The following is a 16,055-nucleotide window of genomic DNA, read 5'->3' as shown; positions in this document are numbered from 1 at the left end:
AAAATATTATTTTGCCACCCGCTTGACGTTCGGGTCAAAGAGCAGTCCTTGGCTCTTTGACCAGTTCGCCCAAGCTCTTCACTGGGTCCTGGTCAATCACGTCCACTGCCCGAGGGTCATCCACTATCTGGACGACTTCTTGCTCATCGAGCAGCCTGAGCATGCCCCGGACAGGCTGGTCAGCCTCCTCAGCCTGTTCGATCGCCTGAAAGTTCCAGTGGCCCCAGCGAAGGTGGAAGGCCCCTCCAGGGTAATCACCTTTCTGGGCATCACCCTGGACACAGTCAAAATGGAGGCCAGCCTTCCCCTGGACAAACTAAGCAGGCTAAAGGACTCGGTGGCCAGGCTTGTGGGTACCCGCACGGTGTCAAAGTTGGAACTCCAGTCTCTGTTGGGGTCCTTCAACTTTGCCGCCAGGATCATGCCACAGGGCAGATCATTCACCGCCGGCCTGCTCAGACTCCTCCCAACAGCCTCTGATCAGCATGCCCTCATTTACCTCGGACGCGATGCGTTGGCAGATCTGGCCATGTGGTCCCTATTCTTGTCCAGTTGGAATGGCATCTCCCTCTTCGTTCCTCAGTGGGACGATGCCTCCCCCTTGGTTTTCTCCGATGCTGCGGCTTCTCTCGGTTTCGGGGCCATCTGCGGGGACCAATGGTTTGCGGGCCCTTGGCCCACGCAGGTCTCTTCGGACCAGGAGGCTGCCAGGTCCTCGCCCCTACTCGAGGTCTACCCCATAGTCGCAGCCGCTCTCATCTGGGGGCAGTCATGGAGTAACAGGCCGGTGTGTTTTATGACCGACAACCAGGCAGTCGTCGACATCCTCGCCAGGGGTAGGTCCAGTTCACCGAAGGTCATGCGTCTGGTCCGTAAGCTCACCTGGCTGTCTCTCCAGAACAATTTTCATGTCACCTGCAGACACATAGAGGGAAAGAAAAATACCGCAGCCGATGCTCTGTCCCGTTTAAATTTCAATTTGTTTTTTCAGGTCATGCCGGGAGCACAGAGAGTCGGGATCAACCCACCAGGGTTCGAAGCCCTGATCATGGATTAGAGGAGTACATTTCCGCAGCCCACGGTCTCATCCGCAGGTCACTCTCGGTCAATTCAGCCCGCAACTATCTCACGGGGTGGAACACCTTCAGGCGGTTCGCACACCTTCATCCCAGGGGGGACAGGGACAGAGTCTCTTTCATCCTGGCCTTCCTGGCATACTGCCACAAAGAGCTCCGATTGTCCCACAACACCATCAGACTTTACCTAGCGGGCATCCAGCACCACCACATGATTAGCCACCCCAGTCACACCTCTTTCTTTTCCTCCCAGGCGGTCAAGGCGGCCTTGAGAGGCATCCAGAAGCTCTCTTCTCCCCCCACTCCCTCCAGACAACCAGTCACAGGGGATTTATTCCAAAAAATTTCTGGCGCCCTAGATGGCAGTCCTTTTGGCCCTTTCCGAAGTCTGATCCTCAAAGCTGCCCTCTATCTCAGCTTCTATGGGTTCTTCAGGCCTGGGGAATTCTGCTGCACCTCAGCCCAGAACCCAGGGCCAGCAATCAGTCAGCTACGCCGTAGTTCAGACCACTTCACCTTCTCTCTACTTTCCTCCAAAACCTCCCAAGTCGGTCCACCGGTTTCAGGTCTGGGGTTCCATACTGCCTCCATCTCCGGGCACTCTTTCCGGATAGGGGCCGCATCCGCAGCTTCCAAACATGGCGTTCCCGCTCACGTCATACGAAAGATGGGACGATGGCAATCTTCATGTTTCTCCCGTTACATCCCACATCCACGGGTCGAGATCGCCAAAGCTTTCTCCAGTTTGGTCTTATAAATTCTCAATTCAATAAACTGCGTAAATCCATGTTTTGCCCCCTTTTTTGGCTACCCGCGTCACATGGCTAAAGGCACACCACTAGCCAGTTAGGTCCCACCACGTCCGGTGTCTCCTCCTTCGTTCCCACACTCCCCCCGGAGCCTTGACCACAAGTATGGCAGGCTGGATTCCCAGCCTGCATTTGTGGGAGGGGCGTAGGGTATTTAGCCGGCCCCACGCTCTCCTCCCAGGTGTCGGCATCACGGCTCGTGCAGTGTCCCACCCGACCCTCCCTCATCTCCAGTCTCACCCTCAACTCAGACTCCCCGGGTTAGCCCCCTTTTTTGGCTACCCGCGTCACATGGCTAAAGGCACACCACTAGCCAGTTAGGTCCCACCACGTCCGGTGTCTCCTCCTTCGTTCCCACACTCCCCCCGGAGCCTTGACCACAAATATATATATATATATATATATATATATACATATACATATATATATATTTTGAGATCTCACTCTCTATCTGTGTGTGTGTGTGTGTATATATATATATATATACACCCTTAACTATGTTTAAAAAATCTGCACTAAAAAAATATCCCGGTTACTAATCAGGCACATATGCTCTGACCAGTGCTTGGCAGTCACAGCTCACATGCAGAAAAAGTGGTGCAGAACTGGAAAAAAAAATGTGACAAAAAACTCTCAGCAATTAGTTACCAGCTAAAATGGCTGCCTGCAGAAAGGTTCCATTTACCCCTGCTACAATAGCGCTGCCATTGGTTGGAGCATTGTTCCAGCCAATCGCAGTGCTGGCAGGGGATCCTAAACACTAATTTCCTCTGCCTGACCTCGGGGGAGACTGGTACCAACTCATTAAGCACCAATGACCCCTGTCTGATCCCCCCCAGTGAGACCATAAATGGATAAAAGTAGTGCCAACGATTCAATGGGCCGGTCTGCACTGACCGGCCAATCAACATGATCGGGACTGCAGGGGACGTAAATAAGTCCTGGAACCCTTAGTTAAGATGGCTGTTCTGCACGGCAGTTACCATGAGATTAGCCATGGTGATCAGAGAACCCTTGAGCCATACATGTACTACGCTGGTCAGGAAGGGGTTAAAGCATACCTGAGTTTTCAAAAAAGTTTGCATAATGACTGTGCTTCTTTGTACAATGATAACTGTGAAGAAGCAGTTTTTTTTAGTCTTCCCTAATTTTTTTTTGCCATGGTATTCCCCATTTCCGATGCATAGCTGCATGCATTTCTCTCACAAGCAGGGGGTATATCCCTTCCTCCAGCGCTGTACTGCTGTGACATCCTTTCCTTTACTTCCCAATAATTACCAAGTGTAATTTGTCATATGGTGTTTATCTGAGGTTGTGGTTATCTAATTTTAAGACCTTCTAAGAACCGGATGTTTTTTTTTTCATTATGTCCTTATATGTAAAACAATAGAAAGAGGGTGTACTATGGTTTTCTCATGACAGCATAAATGTGTTATTTAACCTTCTTTTGTATATGAAGGACCTGGAACAAGGGCCAGGTTCGTGGAGCGGAAATACTGTAGAAGACTCTTGTCCATAATGAGCACATTCCATGGTTTGGGCTGCCTTCTCAGGCACATAGCCTAGGATTAGTTTAGAAACATATATGAAAACTGCTTTAACTTTGTGAGAAACAGGGTAATACAATTGTTTAAAGCCTTTTGAGATGAAAATCCTCCATGTTGAAATGAATTTTCTTGGTGCCTACCAGTTTAACCCTGGAGGTGCAGATCCCTTTATAAATATAATAAAAAATAAATAATTACATGTAATTTCTGCAATTGTTATGCATTATAAAAGGGCTTTATTTTCTTATGTTTTAACATGTTTTGCAAATTATTCATGTAAAATAACAAAACAAGGCAAAAAAAAACATTTTACAGTAGAAGATATAATATTCTTGAATCCTGATAATACCTCAACTGCTGCAGAAACGTTTTTGAGGGTGCTGACACACGCACAGGTTTTTTGATACAGCTTTTGAAGCCAAAACCAAGAATGGATTGATATAAGTGGAGAATTAGTATCTGTCATTTATGCAGAACTTTCTATCCGCAATAGATTTTGGCTTCAAAATGGCATTAAAAAGCCTTAATGTATGGCAGCACCCTTAGGGGGAGATCCCTGTTCAACATTATTTAATTAATATGGTCTGCAGCAGCTCTACTTCCTGCAAAATCCGTGTCTGTGTTGCACCTCTCAACTCTGTATATTGATCAGGTAATAAGAATGGGATAGTTATATAATTATTATTTATTGACATTGACCTGTATTATAGTAAAATAAAACATTATAAGGATTATTACCTCCAAGATCATAGATTGTGTTGAACTCCGAAAGGTCAAAAGCTTGTACAACATATTTTCCACAGATACTCCATGTTGAGTTCATGAAATACATAAAACCTAACATGTTCTCTTCTGATCTATACAATCACAAATAAATGGATTAAATGAAAAATAGGTCTTAAAACAATCTAGGAAATAGGTAAGAGTGCAGATGTCTTAGGCTACTTTCACACTAGCGTTTTTGCTGGATCCGGCAGGGTTCAGCAAAAACGTTTCCATTACCGATAATACAACCATCTGCATCAATTATGAACGGATCTGGTTGTATTATCTTTAAAATAGCCAAGACGGATCCGTCATGAACTCCATTGAAAGTCAATGGAGGATGGATCAGTTTTCTATTGTGTCAGAAAAAATGGATCCGTCCCCATTGACTTGCATTGTGGCTCAGCATCCCAGGAAGGAAAGCAAACCACAGCATGCTGCGGTTTGCTCTCCAGTATGAGAACGGAATGTAATGCATTTTGGAGCATTCTATTCTGTTCAGTTACGTTTTGTCGCCATTGACAATGAATGGGGACAAAACTGAAGTGTTTTTTTTTTCCAGTATTGAGACCCTACGATAGATCTCAATACTGGAAAATAGAGACGCTAGTGTGAAAGTAGCCTAATCTTAGTTTAAATGGTCCCCTCCCCTTCCCTTTAGCCTTACATGGTCATACAGCTTATGTTTATCTGATAGCCAATGTCATCCACTTGCTGGCAGTCTGCTCCTCTCAAGTGGTGATGTCATGATGACATCACTCCGTGCTCCCAGCACGTGGTGACATCATCAGTGGAGTCATCACTAGGGATGAGCAAATCGAGCTTCAGATTCAAGATCCAAAGTCGATTTGCTCAAAACTTCGTTTTAATGCTGTACAGAGATCAGTCTCCGTACAGCATTAAAATGTATGGGCTCCAGCAAGAACCATTTTTAAAACTTCCAAAGTTGTCTTCGGTACCAGAACCGACTTCCTATTCCTGTTTTAAAATGGTTTTCAATTTGAAAAATTGAATGCCACAGCTATTCACTGAAGTCTCATTCCAACTCACCGAAGCCCATATATTTGAATACTGTACGGAGACAAATCTCCGTACAGTTTTCAAGCAAAGTTTTGACCAAAACGACTTCAGATCTAGGATCCGAAGCTCACTTCACTCATCACTAGTCATCACGCTCAGCGCAGGTCCTTCAGCAGGTCTTTTCCACTCAAGAGATGAGTAGTGTTGAGCGCGAATATTCTAATTGCAAATTTTTATCGCGAAGATCTAGAACATAATGCTATCTCTTCGTAATTGCAAATATTCTAGATTTTTTTTTAATCCTTATTATGCTATATTCCATATCTTTTTTTATAGTTATTGTTTTACTTACTTTTTCTTTATCATCAATACATTTTTAGTGTTTTTAACCTATGTTTAATAAATTTTTATTAGAAGTGTTTTTTAACCCATCATTAATACATTTTTATTAGAAAAGTTTTTAACCTATCATTAATAAATTTGCATTTGAAGTGTTTTTTTTTTAACCTAGCTCACTCAATTTAGCAAAAATTTAGGTACGCAACCCGTGGAAGCTCAAATGCACTAATTGTGGAGCTCTAAAATCAAAAAAACCCAAAAACTTTATTGGTGTACATACCGTAGAAAGCAGGTAAATTAAAATCCTACTTATGTATGGTGTAACGTCCACAAGCCAAGGTACAAGTTACCAACTGGGATCTTAATGAACCTATATTGGAGTCCCGTAATAAATGAACCCAGTCAGGCAGTATCGCACAGTTGGAATGGACTGTGGTCCGTGCATCAAACTTAGGGTTTGGGAGTGCAGCTGTCTCAGCAGCTGATCAAACACCCAAAGCCTCTTGAAACACCAGACCTATGCATGTGGGAGACAATGTCAGCATACAATGCTCAGCTTGTCCCTAATATACAAGCCATGCAGGAGAGAGTAACCACAATAAATTGCAAACCAGAATGCAGGTTACACATCCCTACAGTGCCTATACCCCAACATAACTGTAGAAGTTCCACTAATGCCTAGCTCGCCCTGCACATGCCACACATCTATAGGCTTTGAAAGTATAGTTTGTATTTGGACTGAAAACTGGCTGAAGGACCATGTCCAGAGAGTTGTGGGCACCAGGACATAGAAAGGATGCACTGCAGCTGGAAAAAGTACAGAGGAGAGCGACTAAACTAATAAGGGGAATGGGGGGTCTTAGTTATGGAGAAAGATTAAAAGAATTGAATTTATTTAGTCTTGAGAAGAGACATCTAAGGGGGGGGGGGGGGGCATGATTAACCTATACAAATATAAAAATGGGCCATACAAAAAAATATGGGGAAAAGCTGATCCATGTAAAATGCGCTCAAAAGACAAGGGGCACTGCCTCCGATTGGAGAGGAAAAAGTTCAGTCTCCGGAAGCGTCAAAGCTTCTTTACTATAAGTACTGTGAAGCTGTGGAATAGAATTCTTCAGGACGTGGTCACAACAGGAACAGTAGACCGTTTCAAAAAGGGTTCAGACTAATTATTAAAAGTAAAAAGCATTAATGCTTATAAAAACGTGTAGAAATCCGAGTCTCAATTCCTTTTGGGAATCACATCCCCACCTATCCCTTGGTTGAACTTGATGGACGTATGTCTTTTTTCAACCGTATTAACTATGTAACTAGAGCTTGCACAAACCCCATTGTGACATCAGAGTAGCTTACTAGACAAACACTCATGTGATGTCACAGCAGCTTAACCTGGGGAGAACACCAACAAAAATGTTCCCGTGTATATGAGCTCCTTGATATCCAACTTAATTGAATAACAGTGGGGTGCTACAAGTTGAAAGGGAGGCATGCAAGCTTGTTTAGATCTACTATATTAGTTTAGTGGGTTCCACTTTAGTTTTGCTTTATAGCAGAAGAGATTGTAATTTTTCTGGTGAAAAAAGAACCGTTCAATTACTCATGAAGGCCAAGGTAAAACTATTGCTGCCTTCAATACTTTATCTTTTTTTTTTGTTCTAATATTACTCATTTAAAAATTAAAACAGAAAATAAAAGTATAAATGTAACACTGCGCGCTATCGATAGATCAGTTAATTGTATTAGAATGTACAGAAATATAGTTAAAATAAATAGCTGGCAATCTGCAGAGTCATGTACCGCTCAGACATGTGATACCATAGGCGCGCTACAGAGTGTCCAAGTCCTACCTTAAACGCACGTGTACGTGTGGAGGTGCAATGTTCTGCAGCGATCCTCTTCTTGTATTTCTCTGTAATAGCACAGAAGGGGAAGCGGGTCCAAGGGGAGAGGATGGCCAGCATAGGCTAGTATTATAGTTATATTACAATAGGTATTGGGAATATAGCCCCGGCCGGTGGCAAAAATATTCCCGTTACCTGTGGGTTAATGCTCACGTCTGAGCAAGTGACGTCACCGCAAACTGAGCTACGGGTAGTAGTGGGAGTCAACACATTTGGGACCCGTGCAGCTAGTCTGCACAGCATCCTCCATAGCAAGTACGGGACTGCTATTACACTGCTGCGCTCTTTTATGGTGTAGCGCCAGTTGATTATTAGTTCATAAAACAGAAAATAGTTGGGGAAATTTAATATGAGTGGAAGTTGATGAAGTGGAATTCAATCCAAATGGGCTGATTGGATGCGCTCCGTGCCAGGGAGAAGAGAGAAGGCACGCCGAGGAGAACTTTTAAAGCCAGCCCATTTGAGGCTGGCTCATTACCATAGACGGCGGGAATTATTCCGGGGGGGGCATAGCGGACAAACGGGGGCACAGTTTGAAAAAAGAAAAAACGATCAACACTTCATGGGGGCATGTAAGTAAAGCTATGGTCTTAGTTTACATTTTTTTTTTAGGTGAAAGGTCCTCTTTAAGCATTTTTGGGCTTGTATTAGTGGGATAAAAGGATGTATTAGCTGTTGTGTGGTGAAGTGCTAAAATGTATTAGTGCCAAAATAAAAACATATTTGCCGTTCAGCGGTGCAATTATATGTTCTAAAGCCCTTTTTGACATGTATTGGTTGCAAAATAAAAATATAATTGCCGTTCAGCTGTGCAGTTATATGTTCTAAAGCTCTTTTTGCTGTGTATTAGTGGCAAAATAAAAATACAGATGTAGGTGGGGTAACACATACACTTTCATCTAAAATTTCTTAACTTATTGCGTTATATTGAAACCAAAGCCATTGGAAATCAATTGCTTAATGCATTTAGTTGCATTTAGTTTAGATAACATGTCTTAAAGCATGTGTGTTAACCCTGCTACACCTGTATATTTGCCAATCAGTGGTGCAGTTACAGTATATGTTCTAAAGCCCTTTTTGCCGTGTATTAGTGGCAAAATGAAAGTATATTTGCCGTTCAGCAGTGCGGTTATATGTTCTAAAGCCCTTTTTTGTGTGTATTAGTGTGAAAAAGGACTTACTAGCCATTGTGATCTAACAGTATGTCAGACAGAGAAGTGCCAAGCCCTGCACAGTGCAGTGGCAGAGGCCTAAATGATTCTGGCAGCAGGAAGAGGTCACAGCAGAGTAAGGGGCCATGGCAGAAGGGGTCACTTCGAGAGGCCTGAGCTCCCAGTGTAAGCTAGTGGTCGTGTCTTGACCAGCAACCCTTGAATGGTTGACTCGATCTTCGACTTTGTCGCAAGCGACATCAGACACCACCGGCCAAGAGTCAGTGGTTTCGCTTAGTTGGCATAGCTCGGAAGGAGGACCTGTGCCCTGACCTGTCCTATACCTGCCTCTGTCCTTTTCTGTACCATCAGTCAGAGAAGTATTGTATGCTGTGGGCTCAGCTCCACTATATAGTCAGGAAAAGCTACTGGAAGACATTTAGCAGCAACTGGCAAGCCAAGATGTAGAGGAGACATCAGCCGCTTCCTCCACTAGGCGGACAAGTAGTGATGAGGACAGTGGTGTGGGAGCTGGTGTTGCGAGTGGTAAGGCTCCTGATCCAGAGACGGTTGAGGAGGACATCAGTGGCTTGCAGACAGTACTCGATGATGATTATGTAGCTGATCGCACTTGGGAGCCGGGTGACGAAGTAGATTCATCATCATCGGGAGAAGAAGGTGGAAGCTTGCCAGTGAGGCAGCAGTGGAGCCAGTAAGTTGCTAGCGTGGCCGGGAGTCAGCAGGGTGGCAGCAGTGGGAGGTCGGGAGCCAAACGTGCCTGGGGTAGTCTACCTGCTTCGCATGAGCCTACCTGCCCAGCAGTGGCGTAGCGTGGGTTGCCAGCACCCGGGGCAAGCCAAAAATTGCGCCCCCCCCCCCCCCGCGCCTACCCCAGGCACGCCACTTTTAACAGATACTGTAGTAGATCAGTAGCAGTCCTATGTTACACCTCAGATAACACAGAGATAACTCTCTGAGTACAGATAATGTAGTAGATGGGTGTGAGGCCCCAGAATTCTGAACACGTACAGTGTGACCTGAAGTCTGGGGCCAGAATGCGGCAGTATGGGCCAAATTCTCAATCTTCTCCCCCAACCCTACCATGAAACAGATATGTGGATGGACATTATTATTACAGTAGAATACCGCACCATACCTGTTACATCCAGTGACGTCTCCTGTGATGTAGACTCTCCTCGACGTCTTCATTCAGAGATAAGACCGCCATGATAACTTCTTTCAGCCGCTTCTCGTCTCTGCAGAGTTTCACCGAAAAAAATTTAGGTTCCTCACTTTACTATCATGCTCTCCTTCCTTCAACACTGTCATCCTGCTGCCCCCCAATACTGAGCTAGAGCCAGACAGATAGCTTTCATTCCCCCTGTATATTATAATGGCCCCCTCTTTATTATTAATGTACTGGCCCCCTCTTTAATAACAAAGAGGGGGCCATTATATTAGCAAAGAGGGGGTCATTACATTAATAATAAAGAGGGGGTCATTACATTCATAACAAAGAGGGGGTCATTACATTCATAACAAAGATGGGGTCATTATATTAATAATGAAGAGGGGGCATTACATTAATAATAAAGAGGGGCCATTATATTAATAATAAAGAGGGGGCAGTACATTAATAATAGAGGGGGTCATTACATTAATAATAAAGAGGGGCCATTACATTAATAATAAAGAGGGGGTCATTACATTAATAATGAAGAGGGGGTCATTATATTAATAATAAAGAGGGGGCCATTATATTAATAATAAAGAGGGGGTCATTACATTAATAATAAAGAGGGGCCATTACATTAATAATAAAGAGGGGCCATTATATTAATAATAAAGAGGGGGTCATTACATTAATAATAAAGAGGGGGTCATTACATTAATAATAAAGAGGGGCTATTATATTAATAATAAAGAGGGGGCAGTACATTAATAATAAAGAGGGGGTCATTACATTAATAATAAAGAGGGGCCATTACATTAATAATAAAGAGGGGGTCATTATATTAATAATAAAGAGGGGGCCAATACATTAATAATAAAGAGGGGGTCATTACATTAATAATAAAGAGGGGGTCATTACATTAATAATGAAGAGGGGGTCATTACATTAATAATAATAATGTACTGGCCCCCTCTTTATTATTAATATAATGGCCCCCTTTTTATTAATAATGTACTGGCCCCCTCTTTATTATTAATATAATGGCCCCCTTTTTATTATTAATGTACTGGCCCCCCTCTTTGCTAATATAATGTCCCCCTCTTTGTTATTAATGTAATGGCCCCTCTGTTATTAATGTACTGGCCCCCCTCTTTGCTAATATAATCGCCCCTCTTATTGCTGTGCCAATGCCATTGAAGCCTTTCTGCTCCAGTCCTCTCCTCTCCTCTCCCACCCCCCATACTGCCGCCAGAGCCTCTGCAATTAGGTAAGTTAACATAAAAAAAAATACTTACCTATCTCCATCCCCGCTTGTTCCCGCCGCAGGCGGTCACGAACGCCTCACTGTGCCTTCCTGCGCCGCGTCATCGCGTCATCTCGCGAGATCCGACGCAGGAGGTCACAGTGAGGTTATCGTGACCGAGTCCTGCGTCGCTCGCCTCTACTGCCTTATAGGCTTCAGGCCTAGTGGCCTGAAGCCTATGGGGCATAACGGAGGGGACGGGAGCCATAGGCTCCCGTAGCCCTCATTGAAATTTCGGATGCCTGGCGCCCCCTGCAATTTGGCGCCCGGGGCAACGGCCCCTCCGCCCCCCCCCCACGCTACGCCCCTGCTGCCCAGGAAGTAGCAGTGCACGGGTTCATGGAGGCAGCGGCGGTAGCAGTCAGTCAGTGCGTAGTGTTGGGGGTAAAATCAGCAACTCGGCGGTGTGGCAGTTTATTTGTTAAGCCGCCAGAGATAGTGAACATGGCCACATGTAGAATCTTTGTGAAGAAGGTGAAACATGGCCAGGGTGTCAATGTTGGCACCACGGCCCTGTGTCAACATATGCAGCATCACGATAAAGTGGCCTGGGAGAACCGTGGCTCCAATGCGATGGTCCAGCTTGCAGCAGCAACTGCTGCATCACCCAGTGGCATGCACCCGGTTTCAGGCAGTCAAGGATCCACCACCTCAGCTGTTGGGAGCTTTCTGTCCTTCCCATCATCTGCTGGTCCTGATGCTCCTGCTGCTTGCCCTCCTACTCCTCCTCAGTCATTCCATCAGCAATCGATCACCAAAGCGATTGCCAAGAGACAACAGTATGTGTGCACTCATCCAACGACGCAAAAGCTGAACGTGCTCCTGTCCAAGTTGCTGGTGCTGCAGTCCCTCCCTTTCCAAGTGGTGGACTCTGCACCTTTCACAGAACTGATGGCTTGTGCCGAGCTGAGGTGGGGAGCCCCAAGCCGTCATTTCCTCACAGTGCCCCTCCAGCTTAGCACACGTGCAGGGCACAGCGGTGTCACGCTGTTCTGCACCTCGTTTGCCTGGGTGAACGGAGTCACACAGGGGAGGAACTGCTCCATGTCCTTTATGAATAAATGTAATCCTTTCTCCACGACAACTCAAAATCAGAACCATGGTGACAGACAATGGGAAGGACATGGTGTCGGTGCTGTGTCAGGGAGGGCTGAGCGGTTCCTGAAGTCTTCCACCCATCTGCAAGACATCCTAAAAATGGCCAGGAAACTTTGCATGCACCTCAGCCACTCGTACACCTCAAAGCACACCAAACTGGATTTGTGGCATCAACTGGTGGAGTTTGCCTTGGAAAAGCTGTCCTGCCCGGCCAGTAGTGTGGCATCAGAGCCGGTGTTTAGTGCAGCAGGGGCCATAGTTACCCCAAGAAGAACTTGCCTGTCCACCAAAAATGTGGAGAGACTGACCTTTGACAAGATGAATCAGGCGTGGGTCAGCCAGGATTTCCACCCACCAATGCCTGATGCATCAGACTAGATCATCCATTGTGCCACACCAACACTTTGACAAAAGAGACCGGTTTATTCTGGCTACCTGCCTCAGCTGCTATTCTGATGCTGCCACCTGCCTGATGCCACACATCTGATGCCAAGTGTTCCTTCTTACACCCACCATCATCAGCGGGTTATTGCCACCCACCTCCCCACTCTGTCACTGGGTCACTCTGTGGTCTCCTCATGCTGCTGCCTCCTCCACACTATGTCACCTTGACACTCTGTGGCCTCCTGATGCTGCCGCCACCTCCACACTGTCATTGTGCCACTCTCTGGCCACCTCCTGATGCTGCTGCCGCCACCTCCAGACACTGTCATTGTGCTGCTCTGTGACCTCCTCATACTGCTTCAACCTCACCACTATATAATAGGGTCACTCTGTGGGCTTCTCATGCTGTTCCCACCCTTCCAACTGCATGACTGAGCCCACTTCATGACTATTTTGCCATTCGGCCTGGCTGACATCATCATTTGTTTGACCCTTCTTCTGATCTGTCAGAAGGAAGGAAAAATGAGACACACAACGGATCTTGTCTGTGTAAGACCTGTATGTATGTATCCTATCAGAATTGGCTTATAAATCTGGTAGCCAAAAGCAGGAGTGGGTACAAAACACAGAAGACATGCAAATATTCCATTCACGTGTCATCTCTGTTTTGGATCTACTCCTGATTTTTTGGGCATTAGCAATAATGATGGATTACTGACCAAATGCTGACCGAGTGAAGGTGGATGCTCCACAGACAGGATCCGTTTTTGGTGGGTTATTGTTCTGAAGGATCAGTGGAAGGGCAAAATAATCAGTGACGTCATCACAAACTTACTGCTGACACCCTCTCCACTCTGTCGGGGGGCTCTACTTGTATAAGCGTTTAATAGAATAGGTTCTGTAGACATCTATGTGGAATTAGCTGACGATATTGTAAAAGGAGCGTGCTTCTTTTTGGCACTAACATCAACCTGTAAGGCTTAGTTCATACTAGTTCATACGTGAAGTGTGCAGTGATTCCTGCAGGGGCGTAGCTAGAAATGACTGGGCTCCATAGCAATGTTTTTTTATGGGCCCCACCCTCCCGGATCTCCCACCCCCACATACCTCTCAGACCCCCACCCCTTCCAGAGCTCCCACCCAAACACCCTTCCAGGACCTCCCACCCCAACATCCCCACACCCCTCCTAAAACTCCCACCCCCACCCTAAATCTCCCACCGCCAGTCCCCAGATATAATGGTTCAGACATCAAGTGTGCTACTCCCCCCTCCTGCCTATATAATGGTCCAGACCTCCAGGATCCTGCTTCCCCCTACTCCCCATATATAATGGTCCAGACCTCCAGGAACCTGCTTCCCCCTACTCCCAATATATAATGGTCCAGACCTCCAAGGTCCTGCTCCTCCCTATATAATAGTCCAGACCTCCAGTGTCCTGATCCCCCCCTATATAATGGTCCAGACCTCCAGGATCGTGCTCCCCCCTTCTCCTTAAATATAATGGTCCAGACCTCCAGGGTCCTGCTCCCCCCTTCTTAAATATAATGGCCCAGACCTCCAGGGTCCCGATCCTCCCTTCTCCTCAAATATAATGGTCCAGACCTCTAGGATCCTGCTTCCCCCTACTCCCAATATATAATGGTCCAGACCTCCAGGGTCCTGTCCCCGCCATCTCCCTATATAATGGTCCAGACCTCCAGGGTCCTGCTTCCCCCTCCTCACCAAATATAATGGTCCAGACCTCCAGGGTCCTGCTCCCCCTAAATAGAATGGTCCAGACCTCCAGTGACCTGTTCCCCCTATATAATGGTCCAGACCTCCAGGGTCCTGCTCCCTCCTTCTTAAATATAATGGTCCAGACCTCCAGGGTCCTGATCCCCCCCTTCTCCTTAAATATAATGGTCCAGACCTCCAGGGTCCTGCTCCTCCTCCTCCCCAGATATAATGGTCCAGACCTCGGGAATCCCACTCTCCCCTCCTCCCCAGATATAATGGTCCAGACCTCCAGTGTCCTGTTTCCCCTATATAATGGTCCAGACCAGACCTCCAGGGTCCTGCTCCCCCCTACTCCTTAAATGTACTGGTCCAGACCTCCAGGGTCCTGGTCCCCCCTTCTCCTTAAATGTACAGACCTCCAGGGTGCTGCTCCCCCCTCCTCCCCAGATATAATGGTCCAGGACTCCAGAGCAAGTTTTACCAGTCCCAGAGTCAGCCAGCCCTCACCTCACAGCCACTTAAACGTCTGCGCACCCACACTCCAGCAGCGCTGCCAGGCCCAGCAGCACGCAGCTTTGCTGTACGCTCCTCATCCTCCACTTCCGGACAGTTTGACTGCCGCCCAGACTGGGAGCGGGACCACTCCATCTCCTCATTGCAGGTATGCCTCTCTGCCTCCGGCCGCGACCTATCTCACCGCCTACAGCCTGCAGGCCCTGCAGATAGCACTTTCTATGTCTGTCCTGGAGGGGCCTGCGACCCCTGTAGCTACGCCACATTGCTATGGCTGCTATGGTGATCCCTACGCCCATGGACGCCTGTCATCTGCATGTCATAATGACTCACAGTATTATTTCACTGCCAGAGGAGACTTCCTATGCGTGCTACTGCAAGGCACAGTGTTCCATACCACTATAAAGGCTCTCTGCAGTAAGGAAATAGCAGATTTTTAACGAGATTCACCACTAATAAATTCGGATCGAAGCAAATTTGTTCCAAAAATTTGGCAAACCGGACAAATCAATTTTCTTTAAAAATTCGCTCATCTCTAGTTATTTAATCAATATAGTCTAATAGAGGGATCAGCAACCTCCAGCACTTACACTGTTCTAAATCTACAACTCCCAAAATCTTCCTTTCACTTCTATAAAGTTACAAGAACGGCGGAGCAAGTGTGCATGTTGTAGGATTTGGAGCTTCATAGCAGCTGGCATTGCTGGACCCTGGTCTAATAAGTTTTAAATCAAATAAAAAGACCCTGCTGGCAAGCGATTAACTCCAAAGCTCCAAATCCTTTTTATCCCCTTGACCTTTGGGGTCCACTATGGTATCAGAGCCTAGGCCTACTAGTAGATCCTCTGGTACTCTGGTGGGTAAGTGGACCCCTGGGAGCACCAGGATTGGACTGGCCCAGATATTTACATTCAGTGTTTCTACAGCGGGTGCCCCACTATTTACTTTTAATGTTTCTAATGTGCTACTTCTCATCATATGCATGTTTTATCTTTCACACAAGCATTTATTATAACAAATATATCTAAAGAGAACAGTGCTTTGGTGTTGTTGTTTTAGCCATGAGTACCCTGCGATGGACATTTGAACCAGAATTATGTGTACGTGAGATTTATACTCATAAATTAGATTTATTGCATATGATATATATGGTTTTTATCCAATATTGTTGAATATTTTAGATGTTTTATTTCTTATTGGGCGTTTATAGATTTATTGTAGAACCAACTGCTTATATATTGTTATTTGATTATAA

General features: G+C 45.9%; 1 protein-coding gene across 4 annotated transcripts in view; it reads right to left on the bottom strand.

Moving 5' to 3' along the window:
* The window catches only part of LOC122932660 (acetylserotonin O-methyltransferase-like), a 196,467-nt gene that overhangs the window by 87,340 nt on the left and 93,072 nt on the right, over nt 1-16,055 (bottom strand). For all 4 annotated transcript variants that reach the window (XM_044287202.1, XM_044287203.1, XM_044287201.1 and 1 more), the window contains exon 5: nt 4,171-4,289. In XM_044287202.1, coding sequence (XP_044143137.1) covers nt 4,171-4,289 — 119 coding nt within the window. The remainder of the gene's footprint in view (nt 1-4,170; nt 4,290-16,055) is intronic.

This window comes from Bufo gargarizans, chromosome 3 (assembly GCF_014858855.1).
Source record: "Bufo gargarizans isolate SCDJY-AF-19 chromosome 3, ASM1485885v1, whole genome shotgun sequence".
Taxonomy (NCBI): Eukaryota; Metazoa; Chordata; class Amphibia; order Anura; family Bufonidae; genus Bufo; species Bufo gargarizans.
Note: the sequence above shows the minus strand (reverse complement) of the source record. Positions and strands in the feature narration are given on the sequence as shown.